Source organism: Rana temporaria, chromosome 1, assembly GCF_905171775.1.
Source record: "Rana temporaria chromosome 1, aRanTem1.1, whole genome shotgun sequence".
Classification (NCBI taxonomy): Eukaryota; Metazoa; Chordata; class Amphibia; order Anura; family Ranidae; genus Rana; species Rana temporaria.
Genome location: NC_053489.1, coordinates 48,518,899 through 48,538,309, shown reverse-complemented (window position 1 = coordinate 48,538,309; position 19,411 = coordinate 48,518,899). Strand labels below are relative to the sequence as shown.

Genomic DNA, 19,411 nt, shown 5'->3' with positions numbered 1-19,411 from the left:
CTGAAAGCTGAAAATTGGCTTGGGCGGGAAGGTGCGTAAGTGCCCCCCGGTATGGAAATGGTTAAATGTACTGTGAAGGACTTTTTACCTATATGCTTCAGGTTAATCCTCCCTGCTTGTTTAAGGCTGTTAATGGTATTTGCCCTTCTGCAGCCAGCCCTGTTTCAAATGTTAATTGTTCTAGCCCTGTGTTTACTGGTTACTGTGATTAGAAAAGTGGCTCATGTTAATTATGCTGATTGCTTCATTGTGGTAATTATCTCTCTATATGCGGAGCCGAACCGGCTAGATACTGACTAGTTCAAAGAAATATCTTTATTTCAAGGGAGCTGTATTGAAGACCCCCCACTGTGTAAGGGGGGGCGGAGATTTGTCATTGTAACAGTTGTAACCACATATAAGCTCTGGTTTTTACTATTAAAACTCTGTGTTGTTCCAGCCTTAAGCCTTGCCTCATGTATGGATGCTTCTGTGATGTTCTTGTATGGAGAGGAGGGAATGCTTGACGGGGATATCATACCAATACCGTCACAAATTGGTTGACAGCAGCGGGATTTTCCCTTCTACTCTCCCTTACACCAGGATTCCAAGCAGACACTGGGAACAGTGAATGGAAGGCTGCTACACCCTGCTTAAAAGAAATACACTGAAAGAACTACTGGAAGTTCGTGGAAGGATTGCTAGCAACAAAACCAAACGGGTCATCATAGCAGAATTAATGGAGCTAGACCAGGAGAACGTGATTGCAGCAACGCCAGCAGTACAAGAGATGGAGACACCAGTGATTCAGGAGGAGTCACCAACCAACAAGCTAATGAGAGAGAAGCTAGCGTGGTTCGGCCCGAACCCAACGCCGGATGTGGTGCTGAAAGTGATGGACCTGTTAGCGAAGGAGGCTAAACAAATAAGAGACGCAGAACTACAGAAGGATAAACAAATAAGAGACGCAGAGCTACAGTTAAAACTGGCAGCAGTCCAACAAGCAGCCGCACCTTCTCCAAACAGTGAGTACAGCACAGCAGACGCAAGGAAGATTCCGTTTAGCGCTTTTAAAGCTTTTGATAAAAAGGACTGTGAGATTGATAACTACCTGGCAGACTTTGAGCGACAATGTAACCTGCACCGAATAGCTAGAGGAGAGTGGGTTTCAATATTGTCAGGCAAACTGTCAGGCAAAGCTTCTGATGCTTTCCGGACCGTGCCAGATCAGGATATCCATAGCTACGCCCGGGTTAAAGAAGTGCTCCTGGCTCGTTATGCAGTAACCCCAGAGTCCCACAGACAGAAGTTCAGGGACTCACGCAAAACCACGGAAGACTCTTACGTGGAATGGGCATGCCAGTTGTCCCTGTCGGCCTCTAACTGGGTTAACAGCAGCCAGGCCACCACCGCAGAGGACATTTTGCAACTAATGCTCCTGGAGCAATTTTACAATCACATCCAGACGGATGTCAAAGATTGGGTGAGAGATCGCAGGCCCATGACTCTACCAGAGGCCGCGAAGTTGGCGGATGAATATGCGGATACTCGCAAGACAAACCAGTTCACACCACGGGTACAACCTCCACGACCAACGGCGCCCTCACACCCACCAGCCGCTAGATACCAACCGCCTAACAGATCGATGACATCGAGCCCTCGCTATCCACGCCAGGAGGACAACGAACAACGCTGCTTCCGGTGCAAACAGTTGGGTCACTTCAAGCAGAATTGCCCCCTGAATGACAACACCAGGTCAAATTGGTCTTAACCTGGGTACCGCCCACCAGCAGCAGCCCATTGTGTAGACTCGGCTTGGGATCCCCAGGAGCTGGGTCAGGAAGAACCATTGGGCACCCCTTACGAAGCCCTCATGGTACAATCTGTTATTACGGACAACAGGGAACACCATTGTCAGCTGGTCATGGGCGACAGCCATGAGCCGGAGGGGCCTTGGAGGGAGCTGGGCAGAAAGAGGCACCGCCAGCTACCCACCAAGAAGAAGAGGTCCTGGAAGTCATATAACCAGCGGACCTGGGAGGAGAAGAAGCGACTGGAGGAGATGGAATCGCAGCGGGTGCCCCAGATGCGGGCCGAGATGTTCGCCAAGGGCCCACCGGTGGCCCCTTACACCACCACCCAGTTCCTGATGATGAAGGACCACGTGGAAAGCCTGCAGGACATGAGCAAGCAGGATCTGATCCGTGAGTACATAGAGCTGGAGGAGTGCATAAGCCGCATGGAGGAGGAGAACAACCACCTTAGGTCACAGCGGGCTGACCCCCCCAGGCTCCATGAACTGGAGATGGAGCTGGAGAAGCTCAAAGAGGAGAACCGGCGGCTGCGGAGGGAGCAGGGGGTGGCTGACCTTATGGGGCTCTGAGTCCCCTCCCCTCCCCCCCCCCCCCGGACTCTGAGCACCAGTGCTACAGCATTTCAACAAATATAACTTTTCCTTTTTATGAATCTCCTGTGATTGTCACTTCAGAGCCATAACCTGCCCCCTCCCATAGCGGGACACCTAGATGGCGGCGCACAGACCCATTCGCCGTCTTCACACTGACTTCTGGTGACTCTGCAGATCGCACAAAGACTTGGGGACTGACCGGCGTGTGATCTGACGACCCGGTGGCATACCTGAGTCGGGAGCAGTTGCCAAGGGAGGTCAGTCACGCCAAACGGAGTTAACCTCGGACTAAAAGCTCTGAACCCGTCAACCCTACTGGACCAGGGAAGGTCCAACCGGGTTTGCCCGGAGCAGGGAGAAAAAGGGGGGCCATTGTGAAGGACTTTTTACCTATATGCTTCAGGTTAATCCTCCCTGCTTGTTTAAGGCTGTTAATGGTATTTGCCCTTCTGCAGCCAGTCCTGTTTCAAATGTTAATTGTTCTAGCCCTGTGTTTACTGGTTACTGTGATTAGATAAGTGGCTCATGTTAATTATGCTGATTGCTTCATTGTGGTAATTATCTCTCTATATGCGGAGCCGAACCGGCTAGATACTGACTAGTTCAAAGAAATATCTTTATTTCAAGGGAGCTGTATTGAAGACCCCCCACTGTGTAAGGGGGGGCGGAGATTTGTCATTGTAACAGTTGTAACCACATATAAGCTCTGGTTTTTACTATTAAAAGTCTGTGTTGTTCCAGCCTTAAGCCTTGCCTCATGTATGGATGCTTCTGTGATGTTCTTGTATGGAGAGGAGGGAATGCTTGACGGGGATATCATACCAATACCGTCACATGTACCATAAGGATTTTAATACTGTACAAGTGAAAGGGACTCGGGGAGCGCTGAATGTCGGTGGGTTAGGGGCGCAAATTACTTATCTTGGGTGCTGACAACCCACGCTACGAAAATAATTTTACTGTTAGGGGTCCCCACAACTTGGGAATGTTATCAAGGCGTCACGGCACTAGGAAGGTTGAGAACCACTGGTCTAGGGTGTCTGCTTTCAGAAAATATATATATTGTTTTGGGGGTTGGGGGGCCTAAAACGATTTTTCAAACATGGCAAAAACAATAGAACAGAAAGAATTTAATAAGCCCCGGACCAAAATGCTGCCTAAAGACCCAAGGTGTTTTTACAGTTCGGGACTGCGTCGCTTTAACTGACAATTGCGCGGTCGTGCGACGTGGCTCCCAAACAAAATTGGCGTCCTTTTTTTCCCCACAAATAGAGCTTTCTTTTGGTGGTATTTGATCACCTCTGTGGTTTTTATTTTTTGCGCTATAAACAAAAATAAAGCGACAATTTTGAAAAAAATTCAATATTTTTTACTTTTTGTTATAATAAATATCCCCCAAAAACATATATAAAAATGTTTTTTTTCCTCAGTTTAGGCCGATACGTATTCTTCTACCTATTTTTGGTAAAAAAAATCGCAATAAGCGTTTATCGATTGGTTTGCGCAAAATTTATAGCGTTTACAAAATAGGGGATAGTTTTATTGCATTTTTATTATTATTATTTTTTTTACTACTAATGGCGGCGATCAGCGATTTTTTCCGTGACTGCGACATTATGGCGGACACTTCGGACAACTGACACATTTTTGGGACCATTGTCATTTTCACAGCAAAAAATGCATTTAAATTGCATTCTTTATTGTGAAAATGACAGTTGCAGTTTGGGAGTTAACCACAGGTGGCGCTGTAGGAGTTAGGGTTCACTTAGTGTGTGTTTACAACTGTAGGGGGGTGTGGCTGTAGGTCTGACATCATCGATTGTGTCTCCCTATAAAGGGGATGACACGATCCATGCGCCGCCATAGTGAAGCACGGGGAAGCCGTGTTTACATACGGCTCTCCCCGTTCTTCAGCTCCGGGGAGCGATTGCGACGGAGCGGCTATAAACAAATAGCCGCGCCGTCGTCCCGGATCGCTCCCCGAGCGAACCCGACCGCCGCATGTAGCGCGGGGGGGTCCCGATCGGACCCCCCACCCGCTAGAAGGACAGGACGTACATGTACGCCCATGTGCCTGTACGTGCCATACTGTGGACGTACATTTACATGCGGCAGTCGGGAAGTGGTTAACCATCTTCCGAAATTCCAATTTTCGAACTTGAATAGAATATAAAAGACTAAAATAGAATAGAAAATAATAAATAGAAAAGAAAGAATAGAAAAATATAACTGTTTTCCAAAATTTGAATAGAATATATTTGACTAGAGCAGAAAAGAATAGAATGGAATAGAAAGAATATAACTATCTTTCAAAATTGTAATTTTGAATAGAATAAGTCTGATTTTGAATGGAATTCTAATCAATTAAAAATTTTGAGAATTTGACCGAATTCTTAAAAATGTAATCGATTTGAATAAATGAAACCTATTTTCGAAAATGAGTTAAACAAAATAAACAAATTTACGTAAATACCAAATCGAAAACTAAACACATTTTTTCGTTCTGCACGCGTCTCATGTCGGGGATCTATTTATTGGACGCATCCTCTTCTTTTATATTTTAACATAAAAAAATGGCAATAATTATATATTTAAAAAAATGTATTACATTTATTTATTTTTAGTGTATTTTTTTTATTGATAAAGTTTTGTGCTGACAACCTATGACATAAAAACATGGAACAACCACTATTTTATTCTCCGGTGTCTCATCAACCTTCAGGCCTAAAATGTACATTTGAATGTGCACTAAATCACCTCCGGTGGTGAAAGGGTTAAGAGGAGTATATACCATTATACAGAGGAGTATATATATAACATTATACAGAGGAGTATATCGTATTATACAGAGGAGTATATACTATTATACAGAGGAGTATATACCATTATACAGAGGAGTATATACCATTATACAGAGGAGTATATACTATTATACAGAGGAGTATATACTATTATACAGAGGAGTATATACCATTATACAGAGGAGTATATACTATTATACAGAGGAGTATATACCATTATACAGAGGAGTATATAGTATTATACAGAGGAGTATATACCATTATACAGAGGAGTATATAACATTATACAGAGGATTATATAATATTATACAGAGGAGTATATACTATTATACAGAGGAGTATATACTATTATACAGGGGAGTATATAATATTATACAGAGGAGTATATAATATTATACAGAGGAGTATATACCATTATACAGAGGAGTATATACCATTATACAGAGGAGTATATACTATTATACAGAGGAGTATATACCATTATACAGAGGAGTATATACCATTATACAGAGGAGTATATACCATTATACAGAGGAGTATATACTATTATACAGAGGAGTATATACCATTATACAGAGGAGTATATACTATTATACAGAGGAGTATATACCATTATACAGAGGAGTATATACCATTATACAGAGGAGTATATACCATTATACAGAGGAGTATATACCATTATACAGAGGAGTATATATAACATTATACAGAGGAGTATATACCATTATACAGAGGAGTATATACTATTATACAGAGGAGTATATACTATTATACAGAGGAGTATATACCATTATACAGAGGAGTATATACTATTATACAGAGGAGTATATACTATTATAAAGAGGAGTATATACCATTATACAGAGGAGTATATACCATTATACAGAGGAGTATATACCATTATACAGAGGAGTATATACTATTATACAGAGGAGTATATACTATTATACAGAGGAGTATATACCATTATACAGAGGAGTATATAACATTATACAGAGGAGTATATACCATTATACAGAGGAGTATATAATATTATACAGAGGAGTATATAACATTATACAGAGGAGTATATACTATTATAAAGAGGAGTATATACCATTATACAGAGGAGTATATACCATTATACAGAGGAGTATATACCATTATACAGAGGAGTATATACTATTATACAGAGGAGTATATACTATTATACAGAGGAGTATATACTATTATACAGAGGAGTATATACCATTATACAGAGGAGTATATACTATTATACAGAGGAGTATATACCATTATACAGAGGAGTATATACTATTATACAGAGGAGTATATACTATTATACAGAGGAGTATATAGTATTATACAGAGGAGTATATACCATTATACAGAGGAGTATATACCATTATACAGAAGAGTATATACCATTATACAGAGGAGTATATACCATTATACAGAGGAGTATATAACATTATACAGAGGAGTATATACTATTATAAAGAGGAGTATATACTATTATACAGAGGAGTATATAACATTATACAGAGGAGTATATACTATTATAAAGAGGAGTATATACCATTATACAGAGGAGTATATACCATTATACAGAGGAGTATATACCATTATACAGAGGAGTATATACCATTATACAGAGGAGTATATACTATTATACACAGGGCCGCCATCAGGAATTATGGGGCCCCTTACACAGCTTCAGGCATGGGCCCTCCTGGAGCTGCCGCGAATCGAATTGAGAAGCGGGGGGGCTCTTTACAAAAAAAAAGAAGAAATAAAGAAAAATATATATAATAAAAGGGGGGTAGCCATCCGGGGCCCTGGGGACCTCTGGGCCCTTTAATAAAAATAAAAAAATAAATAAAAAATATATAAATATATAAAAAATAAAATAAACATTTATAAAAAAATAAAAAAAGGGGGGGTTGCCATACAGAGCCCTGGGGACCTCTGGGCCCTTTAATAAAAAATAAATATATAAACAAAAATAAAAAAATAAACATTTATAAAAAAAATAAAGGGGGTTTGCCACATGGGGCCCTGGGGACCTCTGAGCCCTTTAATAATTAATAATAATAATAATAATAATAATATTTTATATATATATATATATATATATATATATATATATATATATATATATATATATATATATATATATATATATATATATAATAAAAGAAATAAAAAAATATATAAAAAAAGGTTGTCATCCGGGGCCCTGAGGATCTCTGGGCCCCTGGGGACCTCCGGACCCCTAAAAAAAAAAAAAAAAATGTCCCTTTAATAAAAAATAAAATAATAATATATTAAAAAAAATATATATTTTTTATAAAAATAAATAAAAAGGGGGGGGTTGCCATCCGGGGCCCTGGAGTCCTCCAGGGCCCTGGGGACCTCCGGACCTCTAAAAAAAAAAAAAATTGGCCCTTTAATAAAAAATAAAATAAAAATATATTAAAAAATATATATATATTTTTTATAAAAAATAAATAAATAAAAGGGGGGTTGCCATCCAGGGCCCTGGGGTCCTCCGGGCCCCTGGGGACCTTTGTACCTCTAAAAAAAAAAAAAAAAAAAAGAATTGACCCTTTAATAAAAAATAAAATAAAAATATATTAAAAAAAATATATATATTTTTTTTATAAAAAAATAAATAAAAAAAAATGGCCCTTTAATAAAAAATAAAATAAAAATATATTAAAACAAATATATATATTTTTTTATGAAAAATAAATAAAAAAAAGGGGGGGTTGCCATTCGGGGTCCTCCGGGCCCCTGGGGACCTCCGGACCTCTAAAAATAAAAAAAATTGGCCCTTTAATAAAAAATAAAATACAAATATATTAAAAATATATATATTTTTTTAATAAAAAATAAATAAAAAAAAGGGGGGTTGCCTTCTGGGGCCCTGTGGGCCTCCGGACCCCTGCCTGTACCCCCCTGATGGCGGCCCTGCCGGCTGTAGTGGATGGAAAGCAGTATGGGTAAGAGCAGAACTCTAGAGTGCCTCCTACAACTACAACTCTATCTAGTTTTCCTAACTTGTGTGTGTGTGTCTGTCTATTACAAAATGAAATCCTGCATGACTATAATGTAAACTTTTTCTCTTATTTCTACACAGCAACTTATCGTCTTTGTCATGGAACGCCTGAGCAGAGGGGATCTCTTCGACACTATGGTTTCAGGTCCATTACCCGAAGACACCATCAGGTAAGTTCAATACCCGGGTCACTCTGGAGTCGGGGGGGGGGGTGACCGACCACTGAGGAAATGGCAGTGATCACCCCCTTCACCTGAGCCCTGACCATCCACACCCCTATGTACTATAGGGGGAAGTCATTTCATCTTTAGATTAAATTAGTCTGCAATGATTTGGGATGCTAATTTATATATCTCTTTCCCCATCAGATACTTCATAGCGGAAATGATCCGCGCTCTGCGGTTCCTGCATTCTAAGGAGATCGTCCACAGAGACATCAAGCCTAAAAATATCCTCTTGAGTGATGACGGCCACATCAAAATCACGGGTTTTAGCTTGTCAGTTGCTGGAGTCACAGAGTCAAAGAGGACCAAAGGACAAGTCGGGAGTCTAGCGTTCATGGCGCCAGAGGTAAGATACATGCTAGCCACCTGATATTAGATCTAATTGTAATGTTTGTTATTATGGGATATAGACATAAGATAAAGTGGGGCCTATTGGGCCCCCCCCCCCCCCCATCTGTTTGTATTGGTGACCACTGTCATTGAGGAAGAAAGTAAGATCCAAAGTTATAGAGTTTTCCCCAGAAACCTTCAATAGGGGTGCCTGTTCTGGGGACAATTCTTTAACCACTTAAGCCCCGGACCTTTAGGCAGCTAAATGCCCAGGCCAGGTTTTGCGATTTGGCACTGCAACGCTTTAACTGACACTGGCGCGGTCGTGCGACGTGGCTCCCAAACAAAATTGACGTCCTTTTTTTCCCACAAATAGAGCTTTCTTTTGGTGGTATTTGATCACCTCTGCGGTTTTTATTTTTTGCGCTATAAACAAAAATAGAGCGACAATTTTGAAAAAAATTCAATATTTTTTACTTTTTGCTATAATAAATATCCCCCGAAAACACATATAAAATTTTTTTTTTACTCAGTTTAGTCCGCTACGTATTCTTCTACCTATTTTTGGTAAAAAAAAAATCACAATAAGCGTTTATCGATTGGTTTGCGCAAAATTTACAAAATAGGGGATAGTTTTATTGCATTTTTATTATTTATTTATTTTTTTACTACTAATGGCGGCGATCAGCGATTTTTTTCCTGACTGCGACATTATGGTGGACACTTCGGACAATTTTGACACATTTTTGGGACCATTGTCATTTTCACAGCAAAAAAATGCATTTAAATTGCATTGTTTATTGTGAAAATGACAGTTGAAATTTGGGAGTTAACCACAGGGGGCGCTGTAGGAGTTAGGGTTCACCTAGTGTGTGTTTACAACTGTAGGGGGGTGTGGCTGTAGGTCTGATGTCATCGATCGAGTCTTCCTATAAAAGGGATGACACAATCGATGCAGCCGCCACAGTGAGGCACGGGGAAGCCGTGTTTACATTCGGCTCTCCCCGTTCTTCAGCTCCGGGGAGCGATCGCGAGGGGGTGGCTAGAAACAAATAGCCGCGCCCTCATCCCGGATCGCTCCCCGGCAATTTCCGACCGCCGCATGTACCGGGGGGGGGTCCCGATCAGACCCCCGACCCGCGGAAAGGCAGGGACGTACATGTACGCCCATTTGCCTGTACGTGCCATTCTGTGGACGTATATATACATGCGGCGGGCTTTAAGCGGTTAAGAGAGAAATTTCCCTCAATTTGGGAGACTGTGACAGAACCCACTGTCACTGTGTGTTTTGGAAGGGACGGTGGGCGGGCCTCCTACCCACAGATTAAGGCCCAGAAGAGACTGGAGACAAGCTGGCATTGAGATAATGTAATGTAATGCTACATCCCTGCTCCCCATCCCCCCTCTTGTTGCTGTGTCTAATTGTGTTGGTAAATGACAATCAGCTAATTTATTTTTCTCTTCATCATGTTTTTACAGGTCCATCAAGATTTACCATACTTCGGCATGGTCGACTATTTTGCACTGGGAGTAATAGTATATGTGATGGCGTTCGGCTGGCATCCATTTCTTAGAGGCAGAGAGTCCACCATAAAAATAATAGTGAAAGTGACCACCAGGAAACCGCGTTTTCCAGAAGGCGTGAACCCTACCCTCCGTGGCATCATAGAGATCGTAAGTATACATAGAGGTTTTATATCTTTAAAGGGACAAAGTCCTTTCCAGGTTACATATATCTTATTAGGATTGTAGAAGACACATTAGAAATGTCACATGTTTACCTGCACACATTGATGGAACTGAGCACCACACTCCCAGAGTCCATTCCCTTCCTACAATAGTACTGACCAGCCTGATTCCTACACCAACCACTACACTTCACTCTACACTGACCACTACACTGTCCGCTACACTGTCCACTATGCTGACCACTACACTATACTGTCCACTACACTACACTGACCTACCCGATTCCTATACTGACCACTACACTACACTCACCACTATACTACACTACACTATACTGAATACTATACTGACTGTTACACTACACTGACCACTATACTATACTGACCACTACACTGACCACTACACTACACTAACCACTGTACTACACTACACTGACCACTATACTATATTGACCAAAATACTACACTACACTGACCACTACACAATACTGACCACTTCACTGACAGTTATATTGACCGCTACACTACACTGACCACTATACTACATGCTACACAACACTTACCACTATACTATACTGACCACTATACTACACTGACCACTATACTATACTGACCACTATACTACCTGCTACACTACACTGACAACTACACTATACTGACCACTACACTATATTGACCACTACACTATACTGACCACTATACTACACGACACTGACCACTACACTATACTAACCCCTACACTACACTAACCACTATACTGATCACTATACTACACTGACCATTACACTATACTGACCACTACACTACACTAACCACTACTAACCACTATACTATACTGACCACTACACTATCCTACCTACAGTATTTCTATACTGACCACTACACTACACTGCATGAATCTAGCTGCACTAGCTGCTCTTCTCTCTCTCTCTGGCTGCTCCATCTCCCCAGACTGTGTCCAAAATACCCCCTCACGATCACGAGGGAGTCTCCTTCTCTGTTATCCATTGGTCCGGAGAAGAAGTAGACAGCGGCGGTTCAAAATCTTAATTTCTTGTGTCTCCCGCCGCTCGCGCTTTGCCATGTTCAGACTCCATCTCCGGCACCCTGTGATTGGGCGTATGGGGTCATCAGCGGCGGCGGGGCAGGCCTGTTAACGATTGCGGTTGCTCCTGAAGTCCTGCCTTCGACCAATCACAATGCCGGATACTGGACATGGGCAGAGGCGGGACTCCAGGATCTACCGCAATCGTGGACCGGCCAGCCCCGCCGCACATGCCCCCATACGCCCAATCACAGGGCGCCTGAGACTAAACATGGCGGCAAAGCACGGAGGAAAGTACATTTAGGAGGAGACAGCATTTGTGACACATACTGGAGGGGAATTGCGCCCCCCCTAAATGTTGCACCCAGTGCCATGCCCCCCCCCCCACGCTACACCACTGGGTCTGTGTGGTTTCCTTGGATCATGACCGAACCAATCACATACGCAGTGAATTCAATTTCTGGGGACATTCCTTACACAGACAGCATCTAGAACTCCCCTGGGGCTGCCATCATCATAAGAGCGATATAAGAAATATGTAACTGTCAGAATCAAATATTAAAAGGGGAATTCTATTGTTCAGAGATTGTTTATGTTATATCAGTGTTTCTTATTATATTTTTTTCCTTTTTACAGTTACTATGTAAAAACCAAGATGATCGGATGATGCTAGCACGTGGCATCCGAGGACACCCCTTCTTACGGAATGTGGACTGGAAGGAGACAAAGCAAGGGAATTCACCGCCACCATTTCCATCAGGAAATGTAAGTATACGTATAAGGGAGGAGTCCCAGCACAATGGGGAGATTTATAGATATTTTTTTTCTGAATAAATTCGAAACATTGACAAGTCTTTTTCTATTTCCAGGTTCCTGAGGAAGATCTGAGTGCAGGAATGCCAGGGGATAAATTCCTTCAATCTGAAGAACACCATGAGTCGCCGATAGAGCCAGAGGAGCAGAAGAAATTCCATGGCTTCACCTATGAGAGTGAGCGTCTGAAGCTGCAGCCGGTGGACTCATCACCACCATTGGAGAGCCAGGATCCTCACCGTAGGGCCTCATCACCACCATCGGAGAGCCAGGATCCTCACAGTAGGGCCTCATCACCACCATCGGAGAGCCAGGACCCTCACAGTAGGGCCTCATCACCACCATCGGAGAGCCAGGATCCTCACCGTATGGCCTCATCACCACCATCGGAGAGCCAGGATCCTCACCGTATGGCCTCATCACCACCATCGGAGAGCCAGGATCCTCACCGTAGGGCCTCATTACCACCATTGGAGAGCCAGGATCCTCACCGTAGTGCCTCATCATCACTATTGGAGAGCCAGGGTCCTCACAGTATGGCCTCATCACCACCATCGGAGAGCCAGGATCCTCACAGTAGGGCCTCATCACCACCATCGGAGAGCCAGGGTCCTCACAGTATGGCCTCATCACCACCATTGGAGAGCCAGGATCCTCACAGTATGGCCTCATCACCACCATTAGAGAGCCAGGATCCTCACAGTAGGGCCTCATCACCACAATCGAAGAGCCAGGATCCTCACCGTAGGGCCTCATCATCATCATCGGAGAGCAGGGATCCTCACTGTACGGCCTCATCATCACCATCGGAGAGCAAGGATCCTCACCGTACGGCCTCATCATCACCATCGGAGAGCCAGGATCCTCACAGTATGGCCTCATCACCACCATCGGAGAGCCAGGATCCTCACCGTAGTGCCTCATCACCACCATCGGAGAGCCAGGATCCTCACCATAGGGCCTCATCATCACCATTGGAGAGCCAGGATCCTCACAGTATGGCCTCATCACCACAATCGGAGAGCCAGGATCCTCACTGTAGGGCCTCATCACCACCATCGGAGAGCCAGGGTCCTCACAGTATGGCCTCATCACCACCATCGGAGAGCCAGGATCCTCACAGTATGGCCTCATCACCACCATTAGAGAGCCAGGATCCTCACAGTAGGGCCTCATCACCACAATCGGAGAGCCAGGATCCTCACCGTAGGGCCTCATCATCATCATCGGAGAGCAATGATCCTCACCATACGGCCTCATCACCACCACCAACGTACAGCTTCACCATCGCCATGGAAGAGCCAGGATCCTTACAGTGGAGCCTCATCACCTCCATCGAAGAGCCAGAATCCCCACATTGGAGCCTCATCATCACCTTTGAATAGGCAGGATCATCAATGTGGAGCCTCAGATCATTAGACTCTGAAGGATCTACAACCATCTAATGTGACATTTATTTTTCAGGAACAAACTTCAACTTTTTAAGGTCCCAATGATATAGGTAGGAAGATAAATTTTATTTTAACATCTACGGATGACAAGACATAAAGTCATTGTGACAACAACCATTGACTTCCCTATTACCAAGATCTCCAGAGAATGTGGTTGTGTCACATATCAGACCACCCATCACATGTGATCTGACTGCTGCATGATAGCGGTGTATCACGTCACACGTGACATGGGCATGCCTACTGTGCATTCGTAGAGCAGCCACAATCCAGAAGGCCAATCAGAGCGAAGCGTGATCTCAAGCTCCACCCCCAGGCAACAACCAGCTCAGACCACTCCCAAAGAGTCACTGCCATTGGCAGGACATGTGGAGGAGGAGCGGGCTATATGGGAAGGAGTCTAACCAGCATATAATTGGGAAAAAATCAGGAGTGTCCATCTTCTTAAACCACTAAGGACTCCTTCACACCTACCATTTTAGCATGCAGCGAAATGGAGTATTATCCATGGGTGCAAAGTGTGCAGTGCACATGGGCCCCATTGGGGGGTGGGGTCCACTGTGCTCTGACCCACACTGCAACCATGGAACTGTGACGACTGTGAGACACCATTGTCCTGTTTTCCCACTTATATGCCGGATAGAATCTTCCCCCATAGCCCACTCATCCTCCATATTTCCTGCCAATGGTATCTGCAGCATTGACTCTCCGGGAGTGATCTAGGTGGGTTGCTCCCCAGGGGGGGAGGGGGGACTTGGGAATGGGCCTCCCTCTGTATGGCTTCCTGGAATGATATCCATGTAACCCCAGGAGATGTTTGGGGTTACATGGATGGAGGTCGTAGTAATAGGAAAGTCAGTGGATGTTGTCACAATGTATTTATGTCTTGTTTTCTGTAAATGAGAAATAAAGTCCAACTTTGTCCCTCTAAAATAAAAGTCAAATCAGATGATCCGAGGCTCTATATTGATGATGAGAAATAGAATGTGTGTTCTGATCTATAATGTCTTGAACAGTATAGAAAGTCGTGCATTTCATAAGGAGATGAACTGGTCACCCTAGACTGATGATTCAGGGACTATCTGATCGCCTTAGAGGGTCAGGAAGGAATTTTTTCCCTTTGAAACTCATCTGACTGAGGGGGTTTTCGCCTTCCTCTGAATCATCCTAAAGGTTTAGGAGTCTGAAAAGGCCCCGCCTCTGAGGAGTCAGAGGATAACAATGACCAATCTCCAATAGACAGAGGATGAACTGGCCACCCTAGACTGATGATTCAGGGACTATCCGATCGCCTTAGGGGATCAGGAAGGAATTTTTCCCCTTTGGAGCCCATCTGACTGAGGGGGTTTTCGCCTTCCTCTGAATCATCCTGAAGGTTTAGGAGTCTGGAAAGGCCCCACCAAGGTAAGTAACCCACTTATTCGGGGTACTTTGTCGCAGTAAGTGGGCTTAGCACTATAGACCATATAGTGTGACCAAACCCCCGTATTTTTTTGAATAAGTTCAGGTGTTTTTAAATAGCCTTGCATGATAAATGTAATTATTGTATGTGTGTGCTGTATACAGTGGCGGCTGGTGAAGTTTTATGATGGGGGGGCGCAATACCCCGCCCTTCCACATTTGGTCCCTCCCACTTCTCATAAGCCACACCCCTTATAGAATCCACCACTCCGTCCCCTGTATTCCACTTGCTTCCACTCAATGTCAGGAGTATACAGCTCAGCGTCACAGCACAGAGTATATAGCCCCAGCATCACAAATCATGGTATATAGCGCAGCCTTACAGATCGGTGCAAACAAACTAAAATATGACACTGTTAGTAATGAAGGACTCGAAATGGGCAGGAGATTACCAGAGACTAGGGTTGTCCCGATACCACTTTTTTAGGACCGAGTACAAGTACCGATACTTTTTTTCAAGTAGTCGCCGATACCGAATACCGATACTTTTTTTAAATGTGTCCCCAAATGCAGCCATGTCCCCCACATATGCAGCCATGTCCCCCCAGCCATGTCCCCCACATATGCAGCCATGTCCCTCTAGCCATGTCCCTCACATATGCAGCCATGTCCCTCTAGCCATGTCCCTCACATATGCAGCCATGTCCCTCTAGCCATGTCCCTCACATATGCAGCCATGTCCCTCTAGCCATGTCCCTCACATATGCAGCCATGTCCCTCTAGCCATGTCCCTCACATATGCAGCCATGTCCCTCACATATGCAGCCATGTCCCTCTAGCCATGTCCCTCACATATGCAGCCATGTCCCTCTAGCCATGTCCCTCACATATGCAGCCATGTCCCTCTAGCCATGTCCCTCACATATGCAGCCATGTCCCTCACATATGCAGCCATGTCCCTCTAGCCATGTCCCTCACATATGCAGCCATGTCCCTCTAGCCATGTCCCTCACATATGCAGCCATGTCCCTCCAGCCATTTCCCCCATACCTTTGCCGCCGAAAGCCGCCGCATGGAGAAAATCACAGCATTCATTTGAATAGCTGTTTTGCCCGCGCGTATAGACACTCCCCCTTGCTCGGCATTGGACAGATCACGATCACCCATCCAATCCCGAGCAAGGGGGAGTGTCTATACGCGCGGGAACACTACAGCTATTCAAATGAAAGTTGTGATGTTCCCGCACGCCGTTTAACCAATGCGGCGGCTTTCGATGCGGTGGTGCGATGCGGCGGCTTTCGATGCGGCGGGGGGGAAAGTATTCTATTTAGGTATCGGGGGTATTTGCGCGAGTACGAGTACTCACGCAAATACTCGGTATCGGTCCCGATACCGATATCAGTATCTGGACAACCCTACCAGAGACTGCGGACATACTGCACAAGATTACCAGAGACTGCGGACATACTGCACAGGATTACCAGAGACTGCGGACATACTGCACAGGATTACCAGAGACTGCGGACATACTGCACAGGATTACCAGAGACTGCGGACATACTGCACAGGGTTACCAGAGACTGCGGACATACTGCACAAGATTACCAGAGACTGCGGACATACTGCACAGGATTACCAGCGACTGCGGACATACTGCACAGGATTACCAGAGACTGCGGACATACTGCACAAGATTACCAGAGACTGCGGACATACTGCACAAGAGTACCAGAGACTGCGGACATACTGCAGAAGATTACCAGAGACTGCGGACATACTGCAGGAGATTACCAGAGACTGCGGACATACTGCAGGAGATTACCAGAGACTGCGGACATACTGCAAAAGATTACCAGAGACTGCGGACATACAGCAGGAGATTACCAGAGACTGCGGACATACTGCAGGAGATTACCAGAGACTGCGGACATACTGCACAAAATTACCAGAGACTGCGGACATACTGCACAAGATTACCAGAGACTGCGGACATACTGCACAAGATTACCAGAGACTGCGGACATACTGCAGGAGATTACCAGAGACTGCGGACATACTACACAAGATTACCAGAGACTGCGGACATACTGCACAAGATTACCAGAGACTGCAGGAATTACTTGTCCTGCGACTTGGGACTTAAATGTTGCATGACAAGTCGTACCCCATGATTTCCAATGAGAACCGTTCATATCTGTGCGACTTCAAAGTAGTCTGTGCATTACTTTGGTCCCACTTTGATGCAACTTGAGGTCCATAGACCTCCAGAATACACAGGCATTGCTTTAAGTCACATCAGAATTGCAGTAGAATTGTGCAACTTTCAGACTGCATTAGCCTGAAAGTCGCAAGATTCTGCCACAATTTTTTGGTGCGATTTTGCAGCGACTTGAAGCAATGCCTATGTATTCTGGAGGTCTATGGACCTCAAGTCACATCAAGGTGGGACAAAAGTAATGCAGGGACTACTTCAAAGTTGCACAGATATGAACAGTTCTCATTGGAAATCATCGGGTCCAACTTATCCTGCAACTTTCCAGTCCCAAGTCGCAGGACAATTTGCAAGCGGGGGGTGGGGTGGTGTTGACGGCCGATATTTTCCCTGCACATTAAGTATAAAAAAAGTTTTTTTTTTAATAACTGGGGGGGGGGGGGTGGGGTGGTCTGGTGGGGTAGTGTTACCGCCCGCTATTTGTGCTGTAATGAATTTTTACATAGAAAAGAAATGTTGTTAATAAATGGGTAAATGAATTATAAAAAAAAGATTTTTTTAATAACCGTTATTGGAAAAATCTTTTTTTTATAATTCATTTACCCATTTATTAACAACATTTATTTTCTATGTAAAAATTCATTACAGCACAAGTAACACTACAGCGGGCGGTAACACTACCCCACCAGACCACCCCCCCCCAGTTATTAAAAAAAAAACTTTTTTTATACTTAATGCTAAATTGAATCAAATATAAAAAATAAACTGTTAATAATCTTAATATATTTAACTAATATTAAATAAAAAAAAACATTGATTGGGGGGGGGGGTTGTTGCCTGGCATTATTTTCGCTGAATATTAAATATTAAAAAATATTTTAAAAAAATATTAAAAAATATATAAAAAAGAAATTGGATTAAGCAGGGGGGGTTGAGGGTGGATGCCAGCCGCCGAATATCAGATAAAAAAAAAGAGTTTGAATAAGCGGGGGGTGTGGGGGGCCGCCGAATATTAAAAAAAAAAAGAGTTTGAATAAGCGGGGGGGGGGGGGGATTTCGAAGAATATCCACCGAAGAATAATCAATAGAAAAAAAAATTTGAATAAGCGGGGGGGGGGGGGTGGCCGCCGAAGAATAATCAATTGAAAAAAAAAACTTTGAGTAATGGGGGGGGCCGGCGGCCGCCGCATACGATTGTGGAAATAAGATAGTGGCAATCGCGGGAGGGGTTGGATGCTGCTGTGAAGCAGCCGCCGATGTAGAGACAGGCAGACTTACCTGTTCCTCGGTCGGGCGCAGTGAGCTCGAGCTGACCCGACGTCACTTCCGGTTTTTCCAGTGACGTCGGAACGAGCACAGAGACGGGCGGGTGCACACAGACAGTGTATGCACCCGCCCGGCCATAACAATACACTCCATCGCGCCAGAAGCAAGTGGCGCGATGGAGAGCGCCACAATGGCATATTTTTTGTGCCAATGTAGCGCCGCGTCTGCAATCCCGTGATTGCACAGACGTGGCGCTACTCCTAAAGGACTGTTCCCGGCGTCCGGCGCGCGGACATAAGGCCCTTTTTTGTGAAAAAAAAATTCTTAAAGGGACAGATTTAAAAAAAATTTTTTTTTTTTTTTTTTTTTTTTTACTGACTGTGTGATGGGGGGCGGCGCCCGGGCGCCCCTATGGACGGGCCGCCACTGGCTGTATATCTGTTTTGTAGGAGTCTGAAAAGGCCCCACCTCTGAGGAGTCAGAGGATAACAATGACCAATCTCCCATAGATAGACGATGATTAGGTCACCCTAGACTGATGATTCAGGGACTATCTGATCGCCTTAGGGGGTCAGGAAGGAGTTTTTTTCTCCTTTGACTGAGGGGGATTTTCGCCTTCCTCTGAATCATCCGTAGGTCTAGGAGTCTGAAAAGGCCCCGCCTCTAAGGAGTCAGAGGATAACAGCGATGGACCGACCAATGTTCTCCGAAGACCTACAATCATTTTCTTGTAAAAATGTTTCCTTGTAAAGAA

At 44.2% G+C, this 19,411-nt stretch overlaps 1 protein-coding gene across 1 annotated transcript; it reads left to right on the top strand.

Moving 5' to 3' along the window:
- Positions 1-3,275: 3,275 nt before the first annotated feature.
- On the top strand, positions 3,276-13,972 carry LOC120931260 (polycystic kidney disease protein 1-like 3). Its single transcript, XM_040342562.1, has 6 exons — positions 3,276-3,281; positions 8,309-8,397; positions 8,596-8,797; positions 10,261-10,455; positions 12,151-12,279; positions 12,384-13,972. The coding sequence occupies exons 1-6, from the start codon at positions 3,276-3,278 to the stop codon at positions 13,710-13,712; spliced, it is 1,950 nt and encodes a 649-aa protein (XP_040198496.1). The 3' UTR covers positions 13,713-13,972.
- Positions 13,973-19,411: the final 5,439 nt, after the last annotated feature.

Coding starts and splice junctions, on each gene's coding strand:
- LOC120931260 (XM_040342562.1), top strand. Junction 10,456..12,150: donor TCCGTGGCATCATAGAGATC/GTAAGTATACAT, acceptor TCCTTTTTACAG/TTACTATGTAAAAACCAAGA. Junction 12,280..12,383: donor CACCATTTCCATCAGGAAAT/GTAAGTATACGT, acceptor TTCTATTTCCAG/GTTCCTGAGGAAGATCTGAG.